At 34.3% G+C, this 18,782-nt stretch overlaps 2 protein-coding genes across 9 annotated transcripts in view; both read left to right on the plus strand.

Annotated features, from left to right (window-relative positions):
- Positions 1-5,753: 5,753 nt before the first annotated feature.
- Positions 5,754-12,043, plus strand: LOC139982442 (uncharacterized). Of its 2 annotated transcripts, XM_071995311.1 has the most exons (8): positions 5,754-6,000; positions 6,104-6,207; positions 6,515-8,014; positions 8,208-8,416; positions 8,966-9,042; positions 9,287-9,345; positions 9,770-9,814; positions 10,286-12,043. In XM_071995311.1, exons 2-8 carry the CDS (start codon positions 6,172-6,174, stop codon positions 10,319-10,321), a joined length of 1,962 nt encoding a protein of 653 aa, XP_071851412.1. In that variant the 5' UTR covers positions 5,754-6,000; positions 6,104-6,171; the 3' UTR covers positions 10,322-12,043. The 2 variants fall into 2 exon arrangements, with proteins under 2 accessions (XP_071851412.1, XP_071851414.1); XM_071995313.1 differs by lacking the exon at positions 6,104-6,207 and having other exon boundaries at positions 5,757-6,000.
- A 5,519-nt stretch (positions 12,044-17,562) lies between these two features.
- The window catches only part of LOC139982438 (uncharacterized), a 95,013-nt gene continuing 93,793 nt past the window's right edge, over positions 17,563-18,782 (plus strand). For 3 of the 7 annotated variants that reach the window (XM_071995306.1, XM_071995304.1, XM_071995307.1), the window contains exons 1-2: positions 17,564-17,758; positions 18,118-18,361. In XM_071995306.1, coding sequence (XP_071851407.1) covers positions 18,337-18,361 — 25 coding nt within the window. In that variant the 5' untranslated portion in view covers positions 17,564-17,758; positions 18,118-18,336. Of the gene's footprint in view, positions 17,759-18,117; positions 18,362-18,782 lie in introns of all 7 variants that reach the window. The other 4 variants (XM_071995303.1, XM_071995302.1, XM_071995301.1 and 1 more) reach the window with 2 other exon arrangements.

The raw sequence follows: 18,782 nt of genomic DNA on the forward strand, positions 1-18,782 counted from the left end.
CGTCGATCCACAGACTATCGGGCGCGTCACAAAATAGGGCCACATAACATTATCGGTAGTTTGCAGCATTTCTCCAGACGTCTTAGCACATTTATAACTTACATGGATATTTAAGAATCCTATATAGGTTTACCCAATTCGAGATTAATAAATTTGATTGACCAATGTTATACAAAGTTCCTTTATCAGTAAGATAAAACACTTTCTATTCAAAGGTAAACTTTTTCTCAATTTAATTCATTTTAAATTGAATAATTATTAACAGCATATTGAAAAGTAAAACAAATTGCCAAATTGATTATCATGTAGTTCACGATATCTTTACATGGAGTTCTGAATGTCGATTATGGAGTGTGATGGTCTGGTATGTCAAGATTTAGTCCGAACGGGAGCTCCCCGGTCGTGGGACTTAAAGTTTGACGATCGTTGACCTACGGCCCTCTTTTACGTTGAAGAATCAAGTTTCTAAAGCACCGATGAGGGTATGTATTTAATGCACCAAATGGTACATTATTTTACTTTTTCAGATTTGGAAATCATGTTTCGCAACATCTTAAATTAGTGCGTTGAGCTTTAGCCGCATTAATGTTAATATTACTGTACCGACCAGAAACATGATTGTTAAACACCTCTAGTAAGGACTGTAAATACTAAATGATAAATATAATATTTCTCTCTTTAATATAGCAATTAATGCAATTACATAATAAACGTATTATCGGTACGGGATATAATGTCCCTGATCAAAGAACACTTTAACAAATTCAAACGAAATATATGACGAAACACTGCGTATGTACTTATAAAGGAAAACCATTTTGGCAAACACTGCATATAAAACTACGACAATTAAATCAGCTTTATCGTCAAAAAGCGATAGGTTCATCATTGTTATCGGCATATTACTTTTTTTTTATACTTACATGGAACATAACTATTTCTAGGCACAAATAATGATGATAATCCCAATTAGATAATTCTCTACTACAGGTTTGTAGTGATTGACTACAGAAACAAAGAAGGACTGTTTTTTCCCCCTCTCATCAAAAAGCTGAAAAGTAATATGTCTATTTTTGAGCAAACATTATAAGCGAATGTATTTTTCTACATGGTACTTTACATGGTGATGTCATTTTCTCACTGAGCTATATAACTCATACACAGTGTGATACACAGTGCATTTACTTTGCCAAAGACAACTTTCCTGATGGACTTGCAAAATTCTTTTTCATACTGCTTACCATTTTATGTTTCGGAAAGTATTATCAAGGTGAATGTAATATGAATACTAAGATTGTTCTTCTTAAATCCGACAATACTTTTTAATTGCGATATGTGCTTCTCGGTATTTTTGGATACCAAAGAATCGTTTGCTTGGCCTTTTGTTAATGTTTTACTGATTTTTTCTCTCTCTGTCGTCACGTGGTCCTCGTGGCACTCAAGCAAGTAAGTTGATTATAACATCATTCAGCATGATATCCGTTTTGCTTCCGACGTATGACTTATTTTCAAACACGGGGGGCATATTTGCTCTGAGAACATAATCAAAGGCGTCAATAGTTCTTCCACATTTGCTCGTCAATAGAATACCACTGTTTCCTACCAATGTACATCTGTTATGTCTCGTTAAATTTGAATATAAGGATCAAAGTCAGTAATTGGGCATTTAAAGTTATTTGGAAGAGATTTTGAAGGATGTGACAAAATTAACTTTTCAATGAAACTATTGCTGCATTAGTCCATTGGCGGAAAACCTCTTTACCAGTTAGAGGCGTTTGCAATACAACTAATGTATAGTCACTTTCAAAACAATTTTTGTAAGATCTGTGAATAAAGCAAAAGAGACAAACTAATCATCGTTTGAATGACAATAAACCAAATAGTAGCCATACTTAGGATATTATAATTATTATAAACTGTATGATAGATGATGGTGTGGTGTGTCACATTGATAAAAATAGATACAGATGATATGGGGTTTTTTAAATTTCTATTGGGATATGTTTGTTCTTACGACTAATTGAAATAACAGATCGGTCCTCTAAAACGTGATACTTTACAACTTCTGATCTGGAATATATGATCAGTTTCATTATGTTACATCGGATGGTGACACGCTCATCCTCGTCTTGCATACAGTAAACAATTGTGGAATGATTCGAGAGTATTGAAATATACCTGCGTGTGTCGATGCAATACCTAACAGAAAAATTACTACAACGTGTTTACATTTATTATAGTGGGATAGGTTACACGACGAACCGTGCGTGTGCAATGGAGCTTGATTGCTTGCTTTCGAGTTTGGTTCTGCATATTACGTTTCTCGTTATTTCGTGCGCCCAAAATGAACATTTAAATTTTACTATTTTGTAATATCACGTCCGTAAGCACAATTATGGTATACGCCATATGTTTGGTGGTCTTACTATGAACCAACATAGGGATGATTAATGTAAAACAAAACTGATTTAAGGTGAATCATTTGCATTCAATAAAGAATAAACTTGATCTGTTGACGTGTACGGGAATCTTGCTCTTGTCAATCTGCTATTATACAGAACGAGACTCAAAACGTTCCTACAGAGTTTGGGTACTTGTCTATCACATGTTCACTCTCCAATTAATACTGAAGTTGTCTATACGTAGTCCATCATATATACTTACATCTGGTGGAAGAAAATAAATCGCAATCATGACTACATATATCCACATATTCATACTTTATCCGTATTTCAAAAAACAATATGTTGAATACTGCTACACTGTGATCATTATTAAAGCAATAGACTATCAGCTCTGTCCAGAAACCCATGTATTACTTACTTTTTACATAGAAACTAACATGAACGGAAAGCATAACATTCTCTGTACGAAGTACTGAATAGAAAAATCTACCATATGCAAAAGCGATAACCCCAAAGATTGGGACTATTACAATACAAAAGTTTCCTGAACCACCTGTTCATCTTGTCAACCCATATTCAACTAATAGCCGTATTATGTTAATACATATCGCGTAAGCTACCAAACCTGTGTATGTCCAAACACAGGAGATGGTAGCTGATAGAGTGGTTTGTATGAATAGTTGTGTAGTTTTATTACAACTGAAACTGAAATTACTGAAATTATATCACAAACGGCAAATTATTACAAAATAGTCATAAAAATAATAAGACATACGTAAGGTGGTCTCTGTTTCTATAATATTTGTGTAATTAATTGTCTTACCAAAGTGATGAATACAGCGTAACTCTGTAACTCGTATCTTCTATTTACTCTAGAAATTGACTTATAAGGCCTCTGATTAGGCATTATGCCCTTAATTTCCGCATTTTTATTCGACGATTTAAAGTCTTTTCATCTGTGAGATCATTTGAAAGGCAATGAATGGCTGATGAAAGAGAAACATTATACTACCAACGTCCTCAATATATTCGCATGTCTCTCTATTTCAAAAGACTATAGAAAACCATGTTGTTCATTTCGTTTCTCAGGAGCTGACCCTCGGGTCGTGTACTAGAATACGAGGTCCATTAAATAACTGTATATTAAAGAGACTTTTTTCTTTCAAACTATAGAAGTGGTAATTAAATCAATTCTACAACACTGTCGAGGTTGAGGGTACACAACGTGCGGATCGCGGTTTCTTAGTGGACTATTTCGTTTGCCTTATACTAGTGAAATTTTGCATCAACACGCGGACTTCATCAGTTACACATATTGCCTCGTTTCATATATAGAAATGCTACTGAAAATAAAGCTATGAAACTTCTGCAAGTGCAATTATGTCTTACATACTTTGACTGAGTGCTGCTGGTAGCCTGCGATAAGGACTAAACTAAGCTGTGGTCTAAAACAGACTAACATTAATTTGATTTTCTATACAGTCACCCCAGTCAGACTTAATCTTTAGCAAGCCAACTGCAACTTACATAACGCTTGTAGGTGGGCAATTCTTTTAGCCGGATCGGAAATTATTTGAATCCATATCCGCGACGATAGAGACTTCCTTTCTGATAGCCCTTTAGCCAAGGCACTCATACTATCATATTTACTGGTTCATGTCATGTGTACAATCCTCGACTCTCTAATTGCAAAGCTCAATATATATATGACAGCTGCCCATCGCCGATATCCAGTGAATATCAACTAAATCAAAGATATTTAGAAGCAGTGTATCTAGGGAAAGCAAGGTACGCGAAATCGCTTCATTTTGTTTCTATGATGCCATGTAATGGAAGTTTCTTCGTTCTTGTGATTTTGTTATCACAACCTATTAAAGTGACGACCTTAAGGGTAGATAAAATATTTGCTAATAAATTCATCGTGGTTTTTTCCCCAGTTACTACAATCCGAACTATGGTATATCATCTGTACCGTGTAGACAATTGCTATATTATTTTTCTTCCATTTCATAGTTGATGTTTACACAACGCAATATACGAGATGCTTAGGAATGTAATTTAGTGTATGAGCTGGATCTGAAACGAAAAGTCACAATAAACCTTGTTCCCATATTAGCATTTTAATTATTGGCAAAATTTCGTTATTTATGTGGCCTTATATTTGTTTCATTTCATTTATTGAAACCAGTATAAATATAGCATATTTATAAAAGGAGTACACATGTCAAACTAAAAATAAATAAATATGAAAACCATGATAGATAAGATGTTCAAAAGATTGCACAACAAGAAAGCATTAAAACTATGTACATTACTAGAACTAGGTGAAACAATTAGTAAAATTAAAGAAGAGGTTCCAAATTACCAAATTGAATGTATATTGCAGCACGGTAGATGAAAGAGTTCTTATAAAGTTGAATTCTATATTTTGGCAAGATATGAGGGTTCCTAAGATTCCTGGTAGCTTTCACCAACAGACAATTAAGTGGCCCATGTAGTGTGTGATCTTTGTCATCTCTAAGTTTATTTGTCATCCTTACAAATTCATTCTTTGCAGCTGTGCTTACATTCAATATACGTGAAGTATATCTCGTCAGTCTATGCTTGTCAGAAGATGATATAAAGTGATACCATACGGGAACAGCATAAAGTACGTGTGGCAGAATAAAGGAGCTGAACACATTTTTCCTTGCACCTTCATTAAAGAATGACACAATATAGGCAAGACTTGATACAAAATAATACACTTTGCTCAAGATTTTCGAGATATGCGACGTGAACGTTAGATTGTCATCAAGGCATACTCCTACGTATTCAGTTCTTGATGTTCGCTCTACCTCAGATTCATGTATGGTGACACCTTGTGATTTTGCAGACCGAAGCCCTTGATGTTTTATGTTGATATTAGCAAAGCACATTTCCTTCGACTTCTTAGCATTTAGCATCAAATTCTTTCTGTCACATGTTGTAACGGTCGCGGCAGTGCAAATCTTATCCTACTATATCCACAATGGCCAAGAAAGTAGTGCGAGGAAGATAACAATTTTATTTTCTCTGGTATTGTCACTTCCAATTGACAACATCTTTGATGAAAATCTGTGAGACAATTTATGATGTCATTTTAGTCACTACAATTGAAAGAATGAATAAAGAGTGCTATTACGTTACAAGTATCCTTATATAATACGATTGAATGGATACATTATTTATTTTCGTAAATTATTCGCTCAACGAGATTACTGCGTAAGCTAGCGATTGACTGAATACATAGGACGTCTTTCCTTTACATTATTGTATGATTTGTTTTGCAGGGTCGTTTATGTATATCAAAGTCCATGGTTATGGTAACAAAACCCTCAACTGAGGTTAAGCTTTTGTTTACTGAACGATAACACTATTTTATATCACAAATCTATTCGACCGTGTATAATATGAACTTTGCTCATCACGGTATACGTGTGTAATGATGCATGTTGGGAACACACAACGACGCCATCTTAATGACGAGAAATGCCGTTAAAACAGCAGTTACTGGAATATCTACTGATATTTCTGAAATATAATGCAACGTTGATAGGAATAAATGTTAGCTGAGGTAAGTATATAGATATATTAATCTTACTCATATAGTTTAAATCTTTAAAATACTGAATTCTAGCGTGGAAGGTCTAACGGTGGTTGAATGATCATTATTACAGGTAAAACGAGCAACTGTATCAATTAAAGGGATGTGTGATGTTCAGACCAACAATATCGAAATCGATATATGTCACATGCAGAAACCGTCAGGTTTGTGGTAAAAGTAAGTATATTATTATCTATACCTGCCACCATGTTAACAGAGGAAACGAACTAGTTATATTATACATAATATAATAAATGTACTAAAAGAGAACATATCACATGTTAAACGACTGTAAAACTGCAACTGAACGTTAGTTGCATTTGCACAAATCCTATTTAATTGTTGCAACATGTTTCATAGTGACATACTGGTATTACGTAATGCTAAAAAGCTATAATGGTGTATGTTAGAAAGAGGACAGATGTCTTTTAGACGTATGGCTATCTTTGACAGACTCAACTTTTGGTTCTTTCTTCTCGTGCAGATGGAGCAGCAGCTTATTAAGGAGTTGAAGGAAGCTTACCACCGCCTCTACGCACATTCTCATCCGATAGCATCAGTAAATGTTAAAGCGGTGAATAATTTCTTCATAGAAGGTGGAATTGAATATTTAGTAAACAACTCTGGAAATGTTGAAAAATGGGAATCTTTAGAAAATTATCGCAGTATAAGGTTAGACCCGAGAGTTAAATCAAATCGTCGTATCATAGAGGCAGGACCTGGATGTGGCAAGACAGCCTTGACTGTTCAACTTGCCCGTGATTGGTCCATTGGTGGACCAGGATCAAGTTTAAATGACGTGAAAGTTCTGATTGTAATGAAAATTTGTGAACTGGTAGAAGTGACTTCAATCTATGAATGTATTAAACAGTCTTTACAAACTGACTCAAATCTAACTGTTAATAACATTAAAGAGGTACTCCGCCAAACCTCATCTGTTTTATTTGTTTTGGATGGTGTCGATGAATATCATGATTATGGCAGCAAAGTAAAAACTGACATTTTGGCTATTATTGAAAAGGAAATGCTTCCACACTTTGAAGTTGTCCTAACAACACGTTCGCAATTTGTACAGAAGAGATACTCCAAAGATTTTAAACGTATTCGTCTAACTGGATTCGACAGGCTTACTCAAGATAAGTATCTTCGTAAAGTTTTTACGAAAGATGATGATGATGATGATGCAACAGAGAGAATCAGAGAATCTCTCCAGGATAATCCCATTCTTGGAGATCTCTGTCGGGTTCCATTCTTCTTTATTATATACGCACATATTACACATGATAACGACATGATAAAACGATATACAACAATGACGGGTTACTTTCGTAATATGATTTCATGTTTCCACGATCATTTCAAGAGAAAGTTTCACAAGCACAATCAACATACACACGTTGATGAGGAGTCTAATCATACGAAGCTTAACGAGGTAGCTTTTGAAAGCCTGGTTGGATATTCCACTGTCTCCTGGACCAGAGACTACCTCTGTAAAAATCTTGGCAAAGAAAGTTTCGATCAATATTTACGTATTGGGATCTTTGTAGAAGTTCGTGAGAAGAAATCTGCAGGTGCAAAGTTGGCAAGAAAAGTCAGATTTAATCATAGTTTGTTCTGTGAATGGTATGCGGCAAATCACGTTGTGGATGTTATTGCAAAACTTGGCAGTAAATTTGAAACCTGTAGTGACGAATACTTAATTGAGTTGTTAGAGGATTTATATCCATCTGATTATCAGCACCTTTATCGATTTATCTGTGGAATATACCCGGACGTAGCTAAACACATTATACACTACATCCGAGGTATGGAAGGTAGCGAAGAATTTACCATTCTCTGTCTCCTGGAGCAGATTGGGAGCAGACACGCTGTTATGGAAACTGTGAAAGAGCTTTGTTCTAGACCCATCCATTTATCACATGTAGACAGCAAACTGCTCCAGAGGTCAACGCTACAGATACTGGCTATAGCCTCTCATCATAAGGTGCGAATTAAAGAAACCCTTACAAAAATCTTATCTTCATATCTTAACTTGCAATGTAAGAACGATATGATTTGATAAATAACCTTGCACAGGGGTAAAATAGGAACTTTGTTATGTTGAAAAAGGACACCCATATACTATACTTAAATATAAGCCTCGAATATTACTTAATAATACATTTTCTGCATTTCAGGTTACAGTATCACGTTTAATGCTGCATGAAGCCATTGACTCGGTGGATGTTTCTAGAAATGAAATCGTACTTACTTCCGGCCTTCGTCTATCATCTCAAACAACTCTCGGTCAACTCTGGATTGAGATGACTGCAAACAATTGGACAGAGAAAAACTTGCAGGATCTATTCATCTATGCAGCCAGTTGTGAAAACTTAAGCTCAGTCGCGTAAGTACTAAATTTGTCAGTGCATTTTACAAGAATTTCAGTTTATTCACAGACCTTTCTAGAGAATTATCAAATGTTGTTTGTATCAGCTTGACAGTTTTGGAAAGTGTCAAAACAACACAGTGAATTTAGCAATACGGGTTTGTATGTTCGATTCCGTCATCAACCGATAATTACCAATTAAGTTACTAAATTAATTATTGTTTCTGCTCTCCTTAAACAATGGAATACACTTTTATTAACTGTAAGTAATGCAAGATTTTCAGCACCCATGGAGTAGACCAATACTATAACACATTCCTTAATGAAGCTATTAGATTAACGACTTACGTTGAGAACATGTGCGTGTTCATTTACAGGCTTATCGCATTATCGATCAACATCAAAAATCATAGAAGGAAATGTAATATCAGTAATATATAATATAGTAACATATCCCATATTTAATATATTTAGGACATTATTAATCCTGAATTGAATAATTTGTTTACATATGATATTATTTTATATGGATTCATTTCTGTTGTATGTCTTTCTTTACATCTATAGATTTTCATTCTGCTTAATGCCTCGTCGTTTTAGTGACGTTTCCAGTCTATCAACGCTTCATGAAAAGAAAGTGCAAGGTATTTGCATCAGATATCATTATTATTCCCAGAGTAACCGAAACAAAATATACCGGGTAACCTGTATTGACATAATACTTCCTAGAAGTTGTTTATGAGTTGACAATAATAACAAACATCTTTGTAAAGGCTTAGTGTACATGTTTGTTATTTGCGAATGATGTTATCATACGGTGTCATACGTTTAATCATGATATTTGTGTCTCCCGTATAATTAAGTCTATATTTTTCTATTAATTTTTAGTTCTGTGGTATCCTTCACTCGTCTCCTTTCGTCTAAATCTACAAACTGGTTTTTGGGAGGTAAGTTGTATTCCAGAAACAAATTTTCTCACTTTAACTACGTATTTAAGTACAAGATTTATTGTATGTCATTTCATTGTATCTCTTTTGTTAGGTTTTCATTTATATGTTTAAGGACCGCCAACAATAAATACAAGTTATCATACAAGTATATAAAAGAATGAACAAAGGCCGTCTTCTTCTATATCAAGGATCGCAAGTATATGATGGTATATTTACATTGTAATATCAACATTCTAGTAAACATCTACAAAGTAATCATATGGTAATACGGAATGCTTTAACCAATAAATTTTTCGAAAAATTCACAACCATGGCTTTAGGAATGCACTTGAGTTAAAGGGAGACGAAGGTTTCAGTTAACCCAATCTGTTAAATATCATCGCTACTTTGAAAACTCATTTCATTCTGTGTCGTTTTATAGCACACGAGTGGCAGCCAGATGACAGACGAGGAACTTGAAAGGGAGGTAGGTGAAATAGTCTCAATATTGCTATAAAATCCTTGGTATCTGTTTCAGGATTGTAGGAGACAGTCCCACATCTCCGCTTGTACATAATAGTCTTATGTAATGTGTATGTAAAGCGTATATATAGAAGACTTGTCACTACATATCGTATCATCGTGTACGGAAGAGATTACATTAATGGTTTACCAGTAAGCAGATTAAATGATACGTTATAGGCATTACTTAGGTGCTATGAGTTTATTACAGACATATTGTAATAAGAAACAAACATAGATACTACGTCTCCATGCTCAAACGGGGTGATGATTCAAATATCCGTATATATGTTGGTGTAGTGCTGAGTAAATAAACAATTTGCTTCTGGTCATTAGTGCATTATTACAAACATGGCTTACAAAAATGTCAAAAGTATACATAAATGTATAAAAATGTTAATATAATGTAATGCTATTGATTTTGGTTCTTTTTCAGATTACAATGTGCAAAGAAATGTATCCATCCTTATAATGGGCATTGACTATTAAATAAGGACGCAGTGCAATTATCATAAAAAAACGCGACTTTTTCTGATACATATCTTATATAGGTGGAACATGACTATATACTAATTGCAGTTAACTATTAATTTACTTTCTATAATTCAAAGATGCAGTAGGGTTATTTTATTTATTATGTATCTTTTAAGAAAGTTAAATTTGATTCAATAAGAAGGGATTTACACCTAAGAACACCGACTTGCTCTCAGAGTGGTGAAGTCATAGTTTAACATCCGTAAAAGACTGGAACAATTCAACACGACTTAAAGCGACGCCGATGACGACTGACGAGATACCTGAATTGTTTTCCACAACGCTTTCAACATGTTCAATATTTATGATCTTACAGGGTGAAAGAATCGTTGATGATCGATTATTACATTTAAATCTGGAGTACTGTATCTATGTGGTCAAGTGAGAAATATGATTTTTTGAGATTGGCGAATGATATTTAACTCAATCATCGTGATGTTGGTATTGGAGACTAGGATTGCTCTGTGTTTTTTTCGTAACCATGATGTTTCTGTTATTTTCAGTGCATATAAGTGTAAGCCTTTCTTACCGTAATTTTCCAAATTTAGGTTCTGATTTGTTCCTTCATTGTATAAAAGATTGACCATTACACACCCTAAATAAGTTAGTAGTTTAGGTTCTGCAAGAGAATGACTTATCTATCAATTCCATCTCTATGCTAAGAAAGCGGGTTATTTAGCGATTCGTTTTTGTACCTATGAAATAGTTTACCAGGCCAATATCGAACTATGTTTAATGACTTAACAAGCGCTCTGGCACCATGTGTGATATGAAAAGGACAGTTTTAGTTCTGGACGATGAAATAAAGTGGAACATGTTCTAAGCATTGTGGTGAATTTTCCACACAATTTAAATGTATCTTTATGCTCGAAATTACGTTAGGGCTGAATGTTTTGTACCAAACTGAAATTGAAACAAAGCAGATGTGATGTCAAAAGATGCTCACTAATATATACAACTTTCTTTGACGAAATTGGGATGCCTTAGCATATGAATATTATAGTATGTGAGGTGTTGATACTTCACAACCTCTTAAGCAAAGTTGGAATCTTATCCAATCCAAGGTCAAAACAACATCAATTTAACAAAACAAATTTGATGTCAGTTTGCAACTATGACATCACAACTGTTTGCTTAAAATCCATTGATGGTACAAATTGTGACAATATCAACTCTCAACATCTCAAAAACGTCATGTAGCAAACTTACCAAATTTCACCAGTTTGCTTGGTATATGTTCCTTTTTATTAGTCATAAACATAATTTCTTCTGGACAAACATATTACAATAAGATTCCTATATGTTCTCATATTAATCGTGGTTTATTTATTTCTTTAAATTAAAGGAATTTGATACTACAGATTGTATCTCTTTAATTTTTACCATAAATACACATAAAGTACACAGAGTATAAAAAATAGTAATTGTCAAATATTGTATAGACATTAGCGGTCTCGATTAATGGTTTAAAGGAACCATGTTGTATCGTCTACTCTTGCCTTTTCCAACCTCTCGCATAAAGGTTCATATAAAGGAATAAACTCAACAAGATACTTTCCTATTAAGACTCCCACTTTATGGAGTAATACAAATGTAACATAAAATGCAGCTGATTACGTAATCGTTCGAGATATTTACGAAGAAATAGCTCTGTCATTCCTTTGTTACTGTTTTATTGTTTCTCGTCTTTCTTTTGTTTAAATGTTTACGTTTAGGCTCAATGGATCCTAGTACAACATATGTTATAAACTTCACCCTATAACGTTATTACACAATTGATTAAATGACTTGCAGATATAACCATATATTTACCTCTAAAGCAAGTTCTTAACCATTTCCAATACTCGAACCCCTTAGCAATTAAGAAAAAACATCTTTTCATCATTAAAATTTAGACATGGATCCAGGGCGTACCTGCTAGTGTGTAACAGTTTTTCGTTATAAGATCTTGGCTAATATTCATATCAGGTACACATACACGTAAAATATGGTTACTCTTATTAAAGCTGTAGTTTTTTTTGGGGGGGGGAGGGGGGGGGCAATCGACTTTGAGTCACTTGGTGGTAAGCAATCTGTATAAGCACACACTCATATAATGTCAATACTTTATTATCTGTCTATTATCTTTATTAGAAGCAGTGCTTGGTATTGAATGGTTCAGATTCAAAGACGGGAAGAAAGATATATCTTAAAGTTTAATGTATAAACTGAATATTTAATATTCATTTAAATGTCGCCATCAACTTTCTGTATTTTGTTTATGACGTAGATACTCAAATTATCTAAATACAACATTTGTTTCTTATAATAGAAACTCTGTATAGCTCTAACATAAAATACGTCGTGTATTTCTGCCACGCTTTTCCTATTCAACGTTTGGTGTCATTATATATGAAATGCTGTTCTCTGCATGTCCTTTGAATATTTTCATTGTGACGGCGCTGATTGTCCAATATATTGGCCTTACTAAATATTAGCCTGTGTCTCGCGATTTTCATTTTGCTAACATTAAGTAGATAATTCAAAATAGTTTAAATAACAAATGAACTCATTTTGAATAACAGAGTCTATTATAAAAGTGGGAAGTTACATTAACTTGATCATACAAAGTGGAGTTTCTGCATTGACGCAATACGTTGCATCTGCAGAAGGCTATTAATAAAATTACAAATACATAGGTTGCAACCAATTTCGTCACAACGCCCACTTTTGTCACATCAACCTCTTTTGCCACATACATCGCCCACTTAAGTCACATTTCAGCATCCTCGAAAGTATCAAGACACGTATTCACCCTTTTTTTCATGGTCATATATTATGGATATTATCGCTGTTTCACATCATTTTTGGAGGCAGTTTTCGAAAGCGCCTTCTACTTCATGTTCCCCATATTTACACAAGGTTGACCCAAGGATTCTGAATCGGCAGCCTTTAAAGTACTAGAAAACATCTTCAAACCTTCTTTCTCGAATCGAGATCGGGATCCTCGGTTCAGCCTCAACTAAATGCCTCATTATTGTTGTGCCATTATATAATGGCCATTCTTTATCATCTATCAAAACTCGGATACACAATGATGTGTCCACTATTTAAAAATGTATGCAAGACCTGATATGCTTACCACTTTAGCTCAGCTAAGGTTATGACAAAAGTGGGCTATGTGTGTGACAAACCTGCTTGATGTGACACGAAAGTGGCTGATCTGAATAAAGTGGGCCATGTGTGGGACAAAAGTGGCTAGTGTTACAAAAGTACTTGGTGTGACAAAAGTGATTGTACAAATGTGGTTCCCCCAAATAAAATAAAGTTCATAAGTTAATACGTTATTATAAAAAAAATGTATACCAAGAAATATTGTAAATGTTGTTGGTCTTATTGTTTTTCGAACCAATGAAGTAAGATTCTTGTAACAACACAATTAACGTAAAAATGACGTAATAATTCACCAGCAATCTCAACAAACAAATAGTGCAGTTGCACACTCCTTCTCTTCCATCAACACAAGAGTACACGATCCACACAAAAAAAGAGTGCAAGCCTTCTTCGTTTCTCAGTTAATACTTTATCTGAATCACAATTAGTGATTGACAGACAAGTGCATCAGCAGAAAAAGACGAAATATCTTTCTAATGAAAATATAATATCTTAAAACTAGTAGGTCAGTAGTACGTCATGGCATTGATTACTGACTGTATAATTATGATTGACTATGTGAAATAGAAAGTGAGACACAAGTCAATTGATTCGATTTGCTCATGACGTTACGATCGAGAGGTATAGGCCTAAAAATTCATTGTTAACCTTACTTAGTGAAATTACGAGCAAGATCAATTCGACCGCTCAAAATCAAGAAAAAATAAAGAACAATATAAAACTAATTTGAACACAAATGTTATAAAAATGTCGTCGTTTTTTTTTTGTATACATTTTGTCATAATTATGGACGGATTGGTATCATTCATCTTTAAGAGTACAATATTGACTCAGTCTGCCCATGCAAACGACAGGTTCCTGGATACGATATGAGATTATCTCCATGAATCTCATTCAACAGTAAAGACTATATGTCTTTCTCTAAACCATACTATTTTACGATTACTTCCGATCTAGTGTGAACTAATCCTGACCAACGTCAAATATTGGCTGCATTTCGTGAATTGTTAACCTTTATATTATATTTAAATCTAAATATGTTTTTTTTTTCATATCTAAGCAGCTTCGTGTTTATGGACATTGTATTTGCAGTCTGTTTGACATAAATTTATATCAAATATTTGACCAAGGTGTAAAGATATGAGATCTGATATATCCATATTGACAACTATTAACTCGTTGAACTTTGAGACTTTGTTAAGCTCTTTGTGTAAATATGCGTGCAGTATAGCGTGTATACACCATTATAAGGCGAAACCGCCGAGTTGTGCAATGCATACATGGTGCATGGTGCATATAAATCCTTTCAAAGGTATTGAGAAAAATTATACGAATTCTTTCTAATGAATTATTTGAATGACTCCTGCTACCACCGGAAGCCACCAGCCCCAACCTCACCCCTTTACCCTTAAAAAAGTAGATCGACATGAAATGAAGCAAGCTTTGTGACAGAAAATGAGCTGTAGTATGCAGAAAGTATAGGCTGTAAGTAAAACCTCTTGATCTTGATCCAGTGGTCTCCGAATAGACATGCCTTTTATTAGTATTATTACCTGCTTTAATGAACTGGAAAATAGCACACCAGACATAAAATATAGTTACGTGTCACATGACCAGTCACGACACAGTCTGACAGAATGTGAAGCCACATGATGTTCAGAAAGTACTGCCTTTCAATTGTCGTCAGTTTACAAACTCCTTCTTTATAGATTTGTTTGTTTTTATTGCCTATTATTATACATTGGAAGTTGTAATTTAAACGAGCTCACAAATAACGGAGAGGAGAGGGGGAGGGTGGAGTGATGGTGAAATATTACAAGGGACTTGATTTTGAAACAAATAAGGGGTTGGATGGGCGTCAAATATTGAACCGTGCCTGGCCTCCTCCTTCAGCGCCATATAGTTGCCAAACTAAGCCAAATGTCTTCCAATCGAAGTTTGTTGTATGCTAATTGTGTTACGGTTTTCTTTGTCATAAATATTGTCTGACGAGAAGATTATTAGGACGTAATGCGAATATGATGGTACCACATATGCCGTTTTTTATTCAAATTTTGTGAACTGAAGTTGTTTGGCCTTGTATATTAAGGAAGTGATCAAACATAACATGTACCTAAATTGGTATGATATAACACATGGCAGTGGCGGATCTAGTATTTTACACAAGAAGGACCGTCGAAGCCGGCTGCAATGTAGGGATGTTGGGGTCCTTCACACGGAAAAAGGAAAATGTCAGACTTGAAATGATGCATTCTGAGACATATCATAAATTAGAACTATAATCAGGTACACACACAAGAAGTAACACGTTCTTTATTTATGTTTTTCTCGATAGGGCTGAAAGATGGGGGTGAGGACACTCAAAATAGCTGAATCTGATCCTGCATGGTGAATTATATTAAGGACTACACATTGCACAGTGAAGGATAAAAGCAACATTCTTCAAATAAGACTCAACTTAACTCTGATATTACCTAAAGTCGATCAATTACTTCCAGATTTGAATTGAAATGGCTTAATAAAGAGCAAAGGAAAAGTGAACGACGAAGTAGGCGATAGTAAATTGTATTTAACACCTTGTGATCATTGAGGTCAATTTTTTGAGCAAGTATACCACACAAAAATTCATGTTTTCCACAAACCCGGTTTGGAAACCGTTATGAAGAGTTTTTCAACGTTCATTGCCTGTTATCGGGTTTTACATTGTTATTAGAGATATTGTGCTTATTCTCTCTGCAAGTTTCGTTTTTGATGGACTTTGTTACTTCAATATTTTGAGGTAGTTAATATTTGCTGTCGTATCTATAAACTCAAGCATTGTGCATCCAATATCAACACAATATCATTTTAATATATATATGGAGATTGTACCAGTTTACGACAGTTAAGGATCCAAACCCATCAGCACAGTGTGAAAGGTCAGCATAGCCTCATATTTAAAGGGTCTTGAATGTTACCTGCGGATAAAGATTCATGAAATTTTAAGACTAAATCTTTTTGTTTTATTATTCATCCACAATCTAATTTTAATGATGTAATGATATTTTAAGGTACTTGAAACAGCCAGAAACGGAACAAATACAAATAACATTAATAACTTAGAATATTTTACAAAAGCATTCTTATATGTCTAGGGAGTTTCGAACAGCTTTAAATTAATGTTTTTGCAACTAGTATGAGGATAATTGTTGATAGCAAACCTTTTAATGAATACGATGAAATCATTCCACTCTCTTAAATATGAAGTAACATAAAAACTAGGTGTATTAGAGGGTGTAATGAAATCATTTGCGTTCATGACGTGGTTGGCCTATACTAGACCATTTCTGTGAAAATTGAAGAAATTCACTGTGCCGATACAGCGATGTTTATAAGTCATGATCAATAACTGCTACACATTGTTACCTTGTTAACGCATTGAAGCAATTTACATGCACGTCTTAAATTAAATATTGTTCGAAAGTGTTATATACGTAGTAGACTACTAATTGAGTCTGTAGTAGTAAGTAACAATGTCTCTTTGATATCATAGGTTATCAATGCAACAGTGAGTCAATGGGACGGTACCATTTTAATGATTTATGTATAACCCTCTTTCATAGATCAAATGTTCAACAAATTCGTGTACTACCCTTTAGAGGTTCCGCTTTTTTTCTGATTAATATATCTAATGTATAAAAATGTGATTTAACTGGACCACATTTAACGGATCATCTAACAGGTGATATAACACATTTCGTGTTAATTCTATGGATAAGGACGTGGTGCGCAGAACAGTACAAAGAAGTACGCTGAGACTTTACTATAAATGGTAACTTAACCTCGTACCGCAAGAAACCCAAAAGGAATAAAACGTATTTAATATAACAAGAAAATGTAATGTTACTTTAAAGGTACGACGTTGATCACGAGGAATGTAGGAAAACTATTGATAAGTGTAACATATAAAACACTATTAAATCTGTTCGACGAATGCAAATATGAACTTTGAGTTTAGCTCTTGAAGCAATCGTGCAGTGTGCAGATATCATACGATCACACGTTTAGAGACGCCATTTTGATCTGTACAGTGCATATTGCACAGTGCGTATCACGGAGAGGACGACCACTCCTTCGATATATACAGTAAATTAATTATTTTAACTTTAATGATAAGCATAAGTTTGTGACCTACTTTACGGATTTTTTTCTATTAACATCGGCTTAACAAATCATGGTCCAGGTAAGTCATTTTCTTTTAAACGTATATCAGCCTCAATCATCATGATAAAATCTCTAAAATATTGCCCAACATTGTTTTTATTTTATATTTATCTAACGTTAGTGACTTATGTCATTTGTAATGATTTTTTCTAGATTATCGGCACATCATATTTTCCTTAAAGGTAAGGTTTAATACCACCATTATGGGAGATTTAAAACACAAAATACAACTTTCAATTATCAGATTGGAGTTCATTATTAACAGATCATTTTTCAGTGGTTGTTTTTCAACCCTATAGAATAATGATAAACAGATCTTTTGCAGAGTTCGTCGAAATTATGTTTCATGTTTTCGTTTTTATTTAAAACATTTCACAGATTCATGATACGCAATTGGAAATAAAGGTTCAAAGGGAAGACTAGGAGCCAGTCAACTAAGAAGCCTAATATGACGTCACAAACATCCTACCACGGTGATATGACGTCAGCCGCTCCACCAACAAAGACCGAAGGAGAATTTCAAGCATCCAGAAGAACTTCATTTTTGTCGGTGAGCAACGAAGATCCATCAGAAAAGAATCAATAATTGTTGAAGATATGGCGGAACCACAGATTTTGAAAGGTACGGTCTGCTTTTCTTCTTTATTTTTAACTTGTACACGAACGACGCTAATACTTAAATATTATTTTAATGTTACAATAAACTCCGATGTCTAGTTTGCTTTGCTTGCTTCTTTAATGTGGAACTATACAATTCTATTATGTTTACTTTAAGAGCATTTGTCGAAAAGAGCGAAAAATGTGTGCAACATGTACCCTCCTCACTCCTTACTTATAACAATTCCCCAACCACAACCAACCACCCCCCCCTTCCCCAAAAAATCAGAACACAAATGGGCTAAAACTATAAAATAGAATATAATTTCAGTTCTTCAACAAATTACTACTACATTCTGTCTTTTTGAAAAATAAGCAAGGTACACCTTCTACAATTTCTAACGAGGTTTTATATACTTGCAGGTTGATAAATGCCCTTAGTATAT

This window comes from Apostichopus japonicus, chromosome 16 (genome assembly GCF_037975245.1).
Source record: "Apostichopus japonicus isolate 1M-3 chromosome 16, ASM3797524v1, whole genome shotgun sequence".
NCBI classification, from domain to species: Eukaryota; Metazoa; Echinodermata; class Holothuroidea; order Aspidochirotida; family Stichopodidae; genus Apostichopus; species Apostichopus japonicus.